We start from the raw sequence: 14,060 nt of genomic DNA, 5'->3' as shown, positions 1-14,060 counted from the left end.
GGGGGTGAGGTTTGAGGGGTAGAGAGTGCGAGAGAGGGGGTTAGGAAGTGACTGAGAGGGGGTAGAGAGTGCGAGAGGGGGTAGAGAGTGCGAGAGGGGGTAGAGAGTGCGAGAGGGGGTAGAGAGTGCGAGAGGGGGTAGAGAGTGCGAGAGGGGGTAGAGAGTGCGAGCGGGGGTAGAGAGTGCGAGAGGGGGTAGAGAGTGCGAGAGGGGGGTGTAGAGAGTGCGAGAGGGGGTAGAGAGTGCGAGAGGGGGTAGAGAGTGCGAGAGGGGGTAGAGAGTGCGAGAGGGGGGTAGAGAGTGCGAGAGGGGTGGTAGAGAGTGCGAGAGGGGGTAGAGAGTGCGGAGGGGTTTAGAGAGTGCGAGAGGGCTTAGAGAGTGCGAGAGGGGGTACAGAGTGCTGAGCGGGGGTACAGAGTGACGAGAGGGGTGTAGCGAGTGCGAGAGGGGGGTAGAGATGTGCTGAAGAGGGGGTAGAGGAGTGCGATGAGGGGGTAGTAGAGTGCGAGGAGGGGGGTTATAGAGAGTGCGAGAGGGGAAGAGTGGAGAGGGTAGAGAGTGCGAGAGGGGGTTAGCGAGTGCGAGAGGGGGTCGAGAGTGCGGAGATGGGGGTAGAGAGTGCGAGAGGGGGTCGAGCGTGGAGTGAGGGGGTAGAGAGTGCGAGAGGGGGTTAATAAGGCGTGAAGGAAAGGGGGGAGAGTAGAGAAGTTCGAGAGGGGGGTCGGAGAGTGCTGAGAGGGCGGTTAGAGAGTGCGAGACGGGGGTATAGAGAGTGCGAGGAGGGTTGTAGAGAGATAGTGGACGAGGGGGTAGATAGAGTGCGTTCGAGAGGGGGTGGTAGAGAGTGCGAGAGGGGGTAGAGAGTGCGAGAGGGGTGGTAGAGATTGTGACGAGAGGGGGTTAGAGGAGTGCGAGAGGGGTGGTAGAGAGAGTGCGAGAGGGGTTTGGGTTAGAGAGTGCGAGAGGGGGTAGAGAGTGGGAGGGGTTAGAGAGTGCGAGAGGGGGTAGAGAGTGCGAGGGGGGGGGTAGAGAGTGCGAGAGGGGGTAGAGAGTGCGAGAGGGGGTAGAGAGTGCGAGGGGGGGTAGAGAGTGCGAGAGGGGGTAGAGAGTGCGAGAGGGGGTAGAGAGTGCGAGAGGGGGTAGAGAGTACGAGAGGGGGTAGAGAGTGCGAGAGGGGGTAGAGAGTGCGAGAGGGGGTAGAGAGTGCGAGAGGGGGTAGAGAGTGCGAGAGGGGGTAGAGAGTACGAGAGGGGGTAGAGAGTGCGAGAGGGGGGTAGAGAGTGCGAGAGGGGGTAGAGAGTGCGAGAGGCGGTAGAGAGTGCGAGAGGGGATCGAGAGTGCGAGAGGGGATCGAGAGTGCGAGAGGGGGTCGAGAGTGCGGAAGGGGTTTGGGAGCACGAGAGGGGGTAGAGAGCGCGAGAGGGAGAATGCGAGATGGGGTAGAGGGTGCGAGAGGGGGGGTAGAGAGTGTGAGAGGGGGTAGAGAGTGTGAGAGGGGGTGGAGAGGGTGCGAGAGGGTGCGAGAGGGGGTAGAGAGTGCAAGAGGTGGTAGTGTAAGAAGGGGTTGAGAGTGCAAGAGGGGGTAGAGAGTGGGAGAGGGAGAGTGCGAGATGGGGTAGAGAGTCTGCAAGAAGTGTAGAGAGTGTGCAAGAGTGGGTAGAGAGGGTGCGAGAGGGAGTGGAGAATGTGCGAGGGGGCTAGAGTGCGAGAGGGGTGGAGAGAGTGCGAGAGGAGTTGATGTGTGAGAGGGGGGTTCGTGTGTGAGAGGGGGGTTCGTGTGTGAGAGGGGGGTTAGTGTGTGAGAGGGGGGTTAGTGTGTGAGAGGGGGGTTAGTGTGTGAGAGGGGGGTTAGTGTGTGAGAGGGGGGTTAGTGTGTGAGAGGGAAGAGTGTGAGAAAGGGGGTCGAGTATGAGAAAGGGGGTAGAGTGTGAGAAAGGGGTAGAGAGTGTGTAAATAGGTAGGGAGTGTGAGGAGGTTAGTGTGTGTCTGGGTGAATAGAGAGTGTGAGATGGGGTAGTGAGTGTGAGAGGGGATAGAGAGTGTGAGAGGGGGTAGAGAGTGTGAAAGGGGCTAGAAGGTGTATGGGAGTTAGAGAGTGTGGGGGGATTAGAGAGTGTGCGAGGGGCAGTGTGAGGGAACAGTAAATCTTGCTGTATGAAACCGTTTTTAAAAATTCATCCATGCAATGTGGGCATTGCTGGCAAGGCCTATTTAAACCGCTGCAGTCCTTTTGGTGTAGGTACACCCACAGTGCTTTAAGGGAGGGAGTTCCAGGGGTTTGACCTAGCTACAGTGAAGGAACGGTGATATATTTCCAAGTCAGGATGGTGAGTGACTTGGAGAACTTCCATTTGGTGCTTTTCTCATGTGTTTGCTGCCCATGCCCTTCTAGATGGAGCAATCATGGGTTTGGAAGGTGCTGTCTCAGGAGCCTGAGTGAGTTCCTGCACATGCAGGCTACTCAAATTGGAAAGCTTGGTTCCCTTTGGTGCTCTGTTAGTTGGCACAGTTGTGAAATAATATAATTTCCCCCTGTCCCTGGGCTTGGAAAATGTGTAAGACAGCCAGCATTTTCATGAATGAATATCCATCAATTTGAACATTTTAACATTTTGTGGGTATACAAAAAAAATAATAGTATACTGGATCGAATAGGCCGTACAGCCCCTCGAGCTTGAATGGATCATCAGATCCTGGCTGATTGCACGTCAAATCCACTTTATTGACTCTGCTTCATATCTCTTGATACCTTTAGTGACCAAAAATATCTCTCTTAGTCTTGACAACTTTAACTGTCCGAATACTGACACAGCATTTTCTCCATTAATTAATTATTTTACTTTTTTAATATTAGTTTTAGATTCCTTTCTTTTCTTGGAGATTTGGGAATGGTGTTTGTGGAATCGCAACTGCACATGTGCCACTGCTTTCAAGAGAGAAGAGTGGAAAGTAGGAAAATATCACAATTGGAGACTTTGAAAAAACAAAACTTTGCAGAAGAACAAAGAGAATTTCAAAATGTTTCACAAAATTTCTGCCTGGGCAACAGCTAAAAGATATGATTATTTGATAAATTATAGGTTTAAATCAGACTTCCAAGAACCGTTCTAGCTCTGTAAGGAAAAAAAGTAAAGACTTCAGCTATTGCTGAGAATCATAAATTATGGTGTGGCTGAAGTCAGTCCTTTGTCATAGGAGAAAAATGACTGGCCAAGATATCAGTGTGGCGATTTTTTATTTTTTTAAAAAGCTTTATCGTTTGGATAGTTTCACCCACTGGATGATTGTTGTATTAGAAGGATGCATTTAGAAGGCTTTTATTCTTTCCACAATGTCATTAAAAAAACTAAATTTCAATGAAAAAATGCTCGCCCAACACCAATAAACTACAACTCCAGAAATATAATTCACCAAAAGGTTTTGTCTGAAGAAAATGGGAAAATATAAATTTTAAAGATATTCCGAATTTCTTGATTGTTTAAAAGAACCATTTTTACATTGCAGAAACACGACTCATCAAACTTTAATGAAGGCAGCTCAGTCATTAACTCACCCGCAATGACTCCATGTAAGACTTATGACAATCGATATGTAAAGTGTGTCCACAGGTCTGAACATATACACCACCTTCCCAACCTATCGAGACTGACTGCAGGCAAGAACTCTAAATAAAGAGGAATTGTAAACAAAGACTGGTTTTAATTCGCAATTTAACAAAAAAATACAATAAAAGAAATGTGGAAGCAAAGGAATCAAGCTATCCCAATATTGAATATCACCTGAGCAAGGAGCAGTGCTCCGAAAGCTAGTGTTTGAAACAAACCTGTTGGACTTTAACCTAGTGTTGTAAGACTTCTTACTGTGCTCACCCCAGTCCAACGCCGACATCTCCAGATCATCAATATCAGATGAGACCAGGTTAAATTCAAGAAGATTGACAAGATGTTTCGAGTAAGAAAATTGTAAATTTTTAATTTACAGTTTATATGCACTTCCTTGTATGGATCTGCTTATTTATGGAATTAACCAAATATTTAAAATCACTCATATAAAAAAGATCCAATCAGATGCTACAGAAAATTACCAAAGTTATGACTTTGTTACAATGCTGCCATCTACAGACCTTTCTATACATCTGCATAGACCAAAATTCCCTTCCAAAATACAAAACAATAAATTAATTAGCACCGGTCAACTGTTCATAAATCTGAGGTGGCGTAGTGGTTAGCACTGGGACTGCAGCACTGAGGACCCAGGTTCGATCCCGGTCCCGGGTCACTGCCCGTGTGGAGTTTGCACATTCTCCCTGTGTCTGCATGGGTTTCACCCCCACAACCCAAAGATGTGCTGGTTAGATGGTTTGGCCACACTAAATTGCCCCTTAATTGGAAAAAAAAGTAATTGGGGACTCTAAATGTATTTTTAAAAACTTCATAAATTTGCACATTCTTATGGAAAACACAGTCATAGATTGTCATTGTAATAGAGCAATAAGGCTCTGATTGTAGAAGTCAAACATTTTATTCCCCCATTTACTTTCTTTAAACTTGAATGTTTTTTTTTGCATGTTTGTTTTTAAAAAATGTTTATTTAAAGAATGTCATATTAAACAAAACCATCCAAAACAATTAACGAAAGAGACAAACAAGTAAAAACACATATTAACTTTAACCCAATAACTAAACTAAACTTCTAACAGCTGACATCATGAACTGAATCAAACTTAGCCAAGCACATGAAGACGTGTGATTGACCCTGCGAAGGGCCTCACTTAATACCTGACTTTTCAGAATGGGATCCAATTCATCCTCATATTTCATCCACAACACACTCAACAGAGCTGATTCCTCGGAGAGGATATGGCCATATATGCCCAAAATAGGACTTGTTTTTCAGAATATTACCTGGCAGCAATCGCACTTTGAAAATGCCCAGGAAAGTGACTCTTTGAGAAAGGGTCCTGATTTCAAATCGAAGGCCTTCCAAAGGTCTCTTGAAAGTCCACAAGGGCATTTAACTTCATTTTTTGCGGGCTTTTCGAACTCTGTTTAAGCATGTGGGTCGGACGTGCATCAACCGGTTTGTCATTCCCCTGGGCAAACCAGGATGTTGCCGCCGGCAGAGAGGGCAAGTCCTGGCTGTAGAATATGGTTAACCAACAGCACTCAAGTCTCTGGGAAGAGGTCCGGTTGCGGTGATGCGGAGCTAAGCCGCACGTTCGGCAGCTCAAGCTATTAAAGGACTTTTGGGCCTATTTTAGGGCCCCAAACGGCGCTGTTTCCACAATTCCCGGTGGGGGAAGGTGTTTGGAGGAACATTCCCCGAAATTTATGGTGCTTACCCGGAGTGGGGCAAAGGAAAAGGCTGCAGCAGCTCCCCAGGAAAAGCGGGGGAAGGAGGACAAAATGGCGGCCAGCGGAGCACCCGAGGACTGGTGGAAGTGGGCACAGGAGCAGCAAGCTGCTCTTCTGCGCTGTTTTGCGGAGCTGAAGGCTGAGTTGCTGGACTCCCTGAATGCGACTACCAACAAGCTGCTTGAGACCCAGACGGCCCAGGGAGTGGCCATTCAGGAGTTGCAGCGGCAGGCCGCTGACCGGGAGGAGGAGGCCGTGGTCCTCGTGGGGAAGGTGGAGTTGCACGAGGCACTTCACAAAAAGTGGCAAGACCGCTTGGAGGAGCTGGACGTTCGCAAGAGGCGAAAGATTTTGAGGATCCTGGGCCTGGCGGAGGGGCTGGAGGGGTCGGATCTTCCATCTTATGTGACCACGATGCTGAGCTCGTTGATGGGAGCGGGGTCCTTCCATTTGCCCCTGGAGCTTGAGGGAGCCCACAGAGTGCTGACCAGGAGGCCCAAGACAAATGAACCCCCACAGGCGGTGCTGGTGCGATTCTATCGATTCAGCGACCGGGAGTGTGTGCTGCGCTGGGCCAAGAAAGAGAGGAGCAGCAAGTGGGAGAATTCGGTAGTGCGAATCTACCAGGACTGGAGTGCGGAGGTGGCTAAGCGGCGGGCCGGGTTTAACCGGACGAAGGCGGTGCTGCATGCCAAGCAGGTCAAATTTGGAATGCTGCAGCCTGCGCGTCTGTGGGTGACATACAAGGACCGGCACCATTACTTTGAGTCCCCGGAGGAGGCGTGGGCCTTTGTACAGGCAGAGACGCTGGACTCGAACTAGGGTCTGGGGGCTGCGGGGTCCGGTGCACTATGGTCGTTGCTGTTTTTGCTGTTGCTGTTTTTGTAACTTTGACATGTGTTTTCTATGCTGGTTTTTTGCTCTGTTTCCGGGTGGGTCTGTTGGGTATGGTTTTGGGTTATGTGGGGAATGTTGGGGGTTTGTTTTTTAATTTTTTCTTCTGTACTGGGCTGGGGAATGAGGTGGAGCTGGAATTTGGTGAGCTGCGTCAGAAGGGTGGGGTGGGGCAGTGTGAAAGCGCGGGCTTACCTCTGGTTTCCCACGCTGCAGGGCGGGGGGGGCGGAGCTGGCGGTGGGGGCGTGGCCTCTACTGGCTTTTTCCCGCGCTGAAGCGGTGCCAAGGAGGTGTGGCAGGAGGGGGGGATGACCCCATGTCGGGAGGGGCCGGGTTTTGGCGGGAGTTGCCAGGGTCAGCAGAAGTCAGCTGACTCACGGAAGTACCATGGAGGGTGCGTCGCGGCTAGGAGGGGTCCTAGCCTGGGGGGCGATACCGGGTTGCTGTTGGAAGGGCCAGGAGAGAGCTGGTGTGGGCCGGGGGGGGGGGGGGTAGAGGAGAGGCGTTATCGTCATGGGGAACGGGTCGGGCGGGATGTGCTGGCCTGGGGCGAGCAGTCGATGAGCTATGGCTAGTCGGCGGGGGAGGGGGGCGGGGTGCCCTCTGATCCGGCTGATCACCTGGAACGTGAGGGGGCTGAATGGGCCGGTTAAGAGAACTAGGGTATTTTCTCATCTGAAGGTGGACGTGGCTATGCTCCAGGAGACCCATTTGAAGGTGGCAGACCAGGTTCGTCTGAGGAAGGGGTGGGTGGGGCAGGGTTTCCACTCAGGATTAGACGCGAAGAACCGGGGGGGTGGCGATTCTGGTGGGGAAGAGGGTGGCGTTCGAGGCGGCTGAGGTGGTGTCGGACAAGGAGGGCAGATATATTATGGTGAAGGGTAGGCTGCAGGGAGAGAAGGTGATGCTGGTTAATGTATATGCCCCGAATTGGGATGATGCTGGCTTTATGAGGCGTATGTTGGGCCGCATTCCGGACCTGGAGGCAGGGGGCCTGATCATGGGGGGAGACTTTAACACAGTGCTAGATCCCCCACTGGACCGGTCCAGTTCAAGGACGGGTAGGAGACCGGCGGCGGCCAAGGTGCTGAGGGGGTTTATGGACCAGATGGGAGGGGTGGATCCCTGGAGGTTTGGGAGGCCGAGGGCACGGGAGTATTCCTTTTTCTCCCATGTACATAGGGTTTACTCCCGAATAGATTTTTTCGTCCTGAGCAGGGGATTGATCCCGAAGGTGCAGGATGCCGAGTATTCGGCCATAGCAATTTCAGGCCATGCTCCGCACTGGGTCGATCTGGAGATGGGGGAGGAGCGGGACCAGCGCCCGCTGTGGCGCCTGGATGTGGGGATGCTGGCTGATGATGAGGTGTGTAGGAGGGTCCGGGGAAGTATTGAGGGGTATCATGAGACCAACGACACGGGGGAGGTCCGGGTGGGGATGGTCTGGGAGGCTCTGAAAGCAGTGATCCGGGGGGAGCTGATTTCCATCCGGGCCCATAGGGAGAGGAGGGAGAGGGAGAGACTGGTGGGGGAGCTCCTGGATGTGGATAGGAGGTACGCGGAGGCCCCGGAGGAGGGGTTGCTGGGGGAACGGCGTAGTTTGCAGGCCAAGTTCGACTTGTTGACCACCAGAAAGGCGGAGACACAGTGGAGGAGGGCACAAGGCGCGGTGTATGAGTATGGGGAGAAGGCGAGCAGGATGTTGGCGCATCAGCTCTGTAGGCGAGATGTGGCTAGGAAAATTGGTGGAGTGACGGATAAGAGTGGGAATGTGGTGCAGAAGGGGGCAGAGGTGAACGGGGTCTTTAGGGACTTCTAAGAGGAACTGTACCAGTCGGAGCCACCAATGGGGGGGTGAGCTTCATGAACAGGCTACGTTTCCCAAAGGTGAAAGAGGAGCTGGTTGGATGGATTGGCCATGATAAATTGCCCTTAGTGTCCAAAATTCTGTGATCTATGATTAACCTAGGACAAAAGTTCGGCACAACATTGTGGGCCGAAGGGCCTGTTCTGTGCTGTATTTCTCTATGTTCTATGGCGCCACCGGAAGTCGAGTCATTTCTGCTTGAACGATATTTCAGGAATATATAGACGTTCACTTAGAACTTTCATTTTTCATTAGTATTCAATCCAAAAACAGTTTGCAATTAGAAAAAAATAATTTTCACCACGGAAAATGTACTAATTATTTGGATGATTACACAGTAGAAATCATTCTCCTGAACAACTATTCAATGTAATACTGGGAAGACTGAAGCCATTTTCGGTTCCATCCCACTCTACAGCAATAGAATGAGATTAAACCAGCCTGTTCTCAACCTTGGTGTCAGATTGGACCCCCCTGGTCAGCTTGCCATCTCTATGTCTGACTTTTTCCAACTCCATAACATCACCTAGCTTTGACCTTGTCTCAGCTCATCCCATTCATCCCTTGGTTATTCCAACAAACTACTCGTGGCTGGTCTCCCACTTTCTACCCTCCGTAAAATGTGGGGTCATCCAAAACTCTGCGGCCTGTGCCTAAATTCACATTAAGTCCCATTCACCTATCACTCACCATGTCTTCCTCAATTATCCATTTTGACTCGCAACATTTTGATTTCAAAACTCTTAGCCTTGTTTTCAAATCCCTCCATGGTCTCACCCCTCCCTTTCTGGATAATGTCCTCCAGCCCCATAACCGTCCATGATGCCTGCGCTGATCTAATTCTGGCCTCTTCAGCATCCTAATTACATGTGCCATTTTTTCAGCTGCCTAGGCTCCAAGATCTGTAACCCCCGTCCTAAACCTTCCTGGCCCTCTACCTTGCTTTCTACCAGAAGCCACTCCTTAGAATCTACCTCTTCGACAAAACTTTTGCTCATCTTACCTAATGTCAGTGGCTCAGTATCAAATTTTGTTTTATAATACTCTGTGAAGCCCCTTGGGACATTTTATTACGTTAAAGGCACTTTACAAATATAAGATGCTACATTGATCCTTATTCTCCAATGAACCATATAGACTACTTGCTAAAGTTTAATGCTGTTTTTTGGATGGGAGCGGTGGAAAATTTTGTAATTAATAAGATGGAAAAAAAGGAGGGAGATTTAGCACCAGTTAAACACTTCTAGTTAAACAAAACATCTCCACCCCAACCCCTAAACTGCATCGGTTTATCATTTCCACTTAGCTCAACAACCATTCTGAATAGGTCTCAGTGCAACTGACATTCCAGAGAATATTTTGGTGAGTCCATGCAAACTGAGCTAATGCCTATTTAACTTACCACAGTTGGAACATTACAGCAAAAGAGAAGAGATTTTCATTCAATCGCCTGTCCCCCAAAAGTGGATTAATGCTATGCTCACCCAAAGCAACTACTTGCCTTCTCTCATACCACATGTCACAGTTGGGATTGGGAAGAGCAGGGACTGTATTAATATCGTGTTGTCAGGCCTATGTCAATACCATAGTGCAAAACCAACAATGCGATGAGTCAAGAGAAGGCTCATTTACCAAGTAGTTTCGTCTTCCCAATGAGGGCTTGGGAAAGCAAGAGAAACATTTCATTCTGGACCCAATTTAGATCATATTATTGTCTTCACACAGTAGTTCCAATTGAATGCAACTGTCATTTTGTGTTCAAATTCAACTTACAAAAAGGAAACCCTATTTTGTTTTCGTCCAACAAGTATGAAACTTACATCTTTGAAGAATTGCTGCAAGTCTGTGATCCTAACATCGTGTGCAGTTCCACAGGTATCCTCAGGGTAAATCTGCTCTTCATCACTGGTTGGCAATTTCTTTGGCTCAGTGCTTCTACGACGGTGCCCAAGAACTACGATAAATTAACATATCATGGCATGTATGTATGTCAGAACTACAGTAACAAGCAAATTACAATTCAATCCTTTCTATCATACTTGCAACTTCCAAAATACCAAGGATAGGAACAGAAACATTATTTTGATAAAAGTATAATAAAACCATATTAATATGGCAACAATGATCTGGGTTCTGATCCCGGCCCTGGTCACTGTCCGTGTAGAGTTTGCACATTCTCCCTGCGTCTGCAGGGTTTCGCCCCCACAACCCAGAAGATGTGCAGGTTAGGTGGATTGGCCACGCTAAATTGCCCCTTAATTGGAAAAAACAATTGGGTATTCTAAATTTTAAAAGAAATACGGCAACAAGATAACAATCTGTATACATATTTGGAGGGAGAACTACTTTGTTTGTAATTTGCAAGATATAACATTTAGGAATAAATAATCAACTCTATATAGTTGTACCCAAGGAATTGAATCCCTCCAGTCTTATAATTTCTCATTCTTCACAATGAACGTATTGGATGGAATAATAATACTGAGGGTATCTTGAAGTTGCAGGAGAAACTTATTTAGTCGGCTACAATTTACTAAAAAAACTTCAGAAAATAAACACAATGCAATAAATTATTTTATTAGAAACCATTAAATGATAATATCTAAAAAATAATTCTTAACCAACTGTTTCAGATTTCCAGGCTCTGATCTTTGTCAACTTTGGCATAAAGTGATCTGTGTATTATCTACATAAGGGATTTTCATACTGTTGATGTACAGTCCGTAATATAGGAATGTGGATGATGGATGCTAACTTGGCTTCCCTGATAACTGCACTCTACAATGCATATACCCCTCAAAAATATGGGTTAACAAATTGCTATTACAGAGGCTTCTTTCAGAAAAGTGAACACAGGGAACCAGCTCCCTCACACGCAGAATCTGATTAATCTCATAACAGGCTCACTACTTTCTATAGGAGGCCAGCACAACTAAACTTTAAAAAATAAAGTCAAGATCAACAAATGGAGGTCATTTTTCCGAGTTGAAGAGAGAAAATAGCTGGTCAATATAACTTTAGCATTTGTTTTCAATATGATAGAGTGGTTAAAGCGGTTGTAGGCTTGGGGACTGTTTAAGATATCATTAATATTGAGAAATCCTGATTAAATATCCTTTATGAAAAACCTTTACAGAAATTAGGTTTGGCATACCACTCAAAATCATTATGATAGTGCTCTGACCTTCATAGTCAATGCCTTGGGAATATTAAATAGAAATCAGCTTCAGGGGAGAAAGCATTCTGTGCAACGCAGCTGGATTTTCTTTTGAAATCATGTGTCATTCTGGTTTTAACAAGCTCAATGTAACAGCAATTTATCCCTTGAGAGTAGAGCAATAAGAATTGCCATACATCCGTGAAATAATCTTCAACCTTAGTCTATTGATCAACAAGCGCAAAATAAAATATACAACTTGTGAAATTGGCTACCTGATGAAGCCTGCAACAGGACCACTAATCCAGTCGGTCGTTCTTCGGTTGATGGGCCACTTTGTCCACAAATTACACAGTCATATACAGTTTCTGCATCCTGATGTTCAGATGACCCTATATCCATGGCAACATCACCGTCAGGTGATTCTGAAAGAAAAGTCTCTGCATTTAGAGTCCACTCAGGTAAGCTACTTTATAAAAAATAGGGTTTAAAATATGCACATTGCTGGAGAAATACTATCCGAGATGCAATGATATTCAGCATACATTCATCCCCTTCCCTACCCAATTTTCAGCTAAGCCAGATTTTTAAGAAATAGAAGCTTGCCCAACTTTACATCCCAGATTGTAAATATGTATGGTGAACCTGGCAAAGAACAGTTGCAAATATTAAAGTATTTAGAATTTTATAAGCGGCTGAGCAACATATGACATTTTTTTTTTTAATTTAAAATAAATTTAGAGTATCCAATTAATTTTTTCCAATTAAGGGGCAATTTAGCGCGGCCAAACCACCTACCCTCCACATCTTTGGGTTGTGGGGGCAAAACCCACGCAAACACGGGGAGAATGTGCAAACTCCACACGGACAGTGACCCAGAGCTGGGATCGAACCTGGGACCTCAGTGCCGTGAGGCAGCAGGGCTAACCCTCTGCGCCACCGTGCTGCCCTGACATCAAAGGAAATTATGACCTTTCTATCATCTGACTTGCAAATAAAAGCTTCACTAATATATTTTTCCTGCCGACCAGACAGATGTTTTTAAAGTTATGAAGGGTGCAAGATAAATAATAAAGGTTTCCAGGGTCTTACAGAGCTACAAATTTATGGTGCTTACAAAAAGAAATCAAGGGAAACTTACAAAAAAAATTACAGAACATAGTTCAAATTTTGAATTCTCTGCCCCAAACATTTCTGATATAGAGCCCACAAACTCATTCAAAAGGGAACTGCACAGTTGTTCAAAAACAATTTTTTTCTTGGATGCACCCCTCTCTGCTGCATCAGTGTTGGAGCTTTTATCCATTTAAATAAAAGCAGAGAGTGAATTTTGAAAAAGTTAATGCTTTCAAGGAGACCAATAAACAGCAACGGTGATATTCCTTGGGTTGCTCTAGCTACAACTGTACACGTCGAAGGGTTTTACTGTCAGCAGCAGAGTTCTCTAATAACATAAGTAGTCTATTCATCACAGACAGCAGCATGGAATCGATCATTTATAATCTCCCGGTCAGCAAAACAAAGAAAGGGACTCAAAATTTGTTCAATAAACATATTTCACCCCAATCAAACTCCCCAATCCCAGATGAATGAAAGGGGTTAATTCCAGGTTTAGTCTTCATCCCAAGGAAACTTCTAAAAGATCATATTATTGCACATATTTGTTACATGCTTGTTGTAGTCTTCAGAAAAGAAGACCTCAAGTTGCATGAGCTGCGACTTGCCACTTCTGACAGAACTGGACTCGGCTGACATTTGTATTTAGCTTTTGAGTTCATAACAGCTTATTGCCATTATTGAGGTATTACAAAGCAATCATGATTAGTAATATTGATTTCTATTGAAAACGTAAATTCAATATCCCCGTCAAAAGAGAAATGAAAATTGCTTATTGTCACAAGTAGGCTTCAATTAAGTTACTGTGAAAATCCCCTAGTCGCCACAATCCGGTGCCTGTTCGGGGAGGCTGGTACAGGAATTGAACCGTGCTGCTGGCTTGCCTTGGTCTGCTTTCAAAGCCAGCAATTTAGCCCAGTGTGCTAAACCAACCCCTATAATGATGGAAATAATGATGAATGATGGAAAACAGCAGAAAATACAGAAAAATGATTTGCTTACGATGATTACAATGTATTTTAATGGAAGAAACGGCAATTCTTTTAAAAATACGTAACAGAAATTTAGATGACTTCAATATAGTTTTGTACTCGAGTCACATTTTAATTTGTTGGCTTTGACCCAAAGATGTCAGTCAAAATTAAGAAAAAATAAAATAGACTTCAACCCTTCAAAGAATGTAATTTGAAAACAATTTTGAATTATTTACTAATGATATGGCAACAATGAAATCTAAAACTTTAATTCAAAGCATAAATTTATATTAACTGGCTATTTTAAACACATTTAGTGGGAATTATGGGGCAAAACATAGAGAGTAAGGTCAATATAAAAATCAAGCTGATATGAGTTAACTCAAATGACACCCAACTACTTTAAGAATCATATTAATACTGTGCACTAAACGACTGTTGACATCCTTCAGTTTAAATCAGTACTGTAAAAAATTAGGAATGAACAGAACGAGGACAAAGGATAGCTGCGAGGAACAGAAAATCCTTGATGTCATATTTCTAATTATCAGCATGAAGGTCCAAATATGGGCTTCCTTGGTTGTGACCTTTATTAACCCATTGTATTTATAGAATGCTTTAGTAATCTAACCATGCTTTAACCAACATCAGATAGGTTAATAAAGGACAACTAATTTTTTTAAAACTGTCAACTAAT

General features: G+C 45.9%; 1 protein-coding gene across 1 annotated transcript in view; it reads right to left on the bottom strand.

Moving 5' to 3' along the window:
* ubr3 (ubiquitin protein ligase E3 component n-recognin 3) overlaps nt 1-14,060 on the bottom strand; it is a 466,944-nt gene that overhangs the window by 239,359 nt on the left and 213,525 nt on the right. The window contains exons 26-28 of the mRNA XM_038790293.1: nt 11,549-11,698; nt 9,937-10,070; nt 3,554-3,664 (exon numbers count right to left, since the gene is read on the bottom strand). Of these exons, the coding sequence (XP_038646221.1) occupies nt 3,554-3,664; nt 9,937-10,070; nt 11,549-11,698 (395 nt within the window). The remainder of the gene's footprint in view (nt 1-3,553; nt 3,665-9,936; nt 10,071-11,548; nt 11,699-14,060) is intronic.

Source organism: Scyliorhinus canicula, chromosome 2 (genome assembly GCF_902713615.1).
Source record: "Scyliorhinus canicula chromosome 2, sScyCan1.1, whole genome shotgun sequence".
NCBI lineage: Eukaryota > Metazoa > Chordata > Chondrichthyes > Carcharhiniformes > Scyliorhinidae > Scyliorhinus > Scyliorhinus canicula.
The sequence above is the reverse complement of the archived record's forward strand: the minus strand, read 5'-3'. Positions and strand labels throughout refer to the sequence as shown.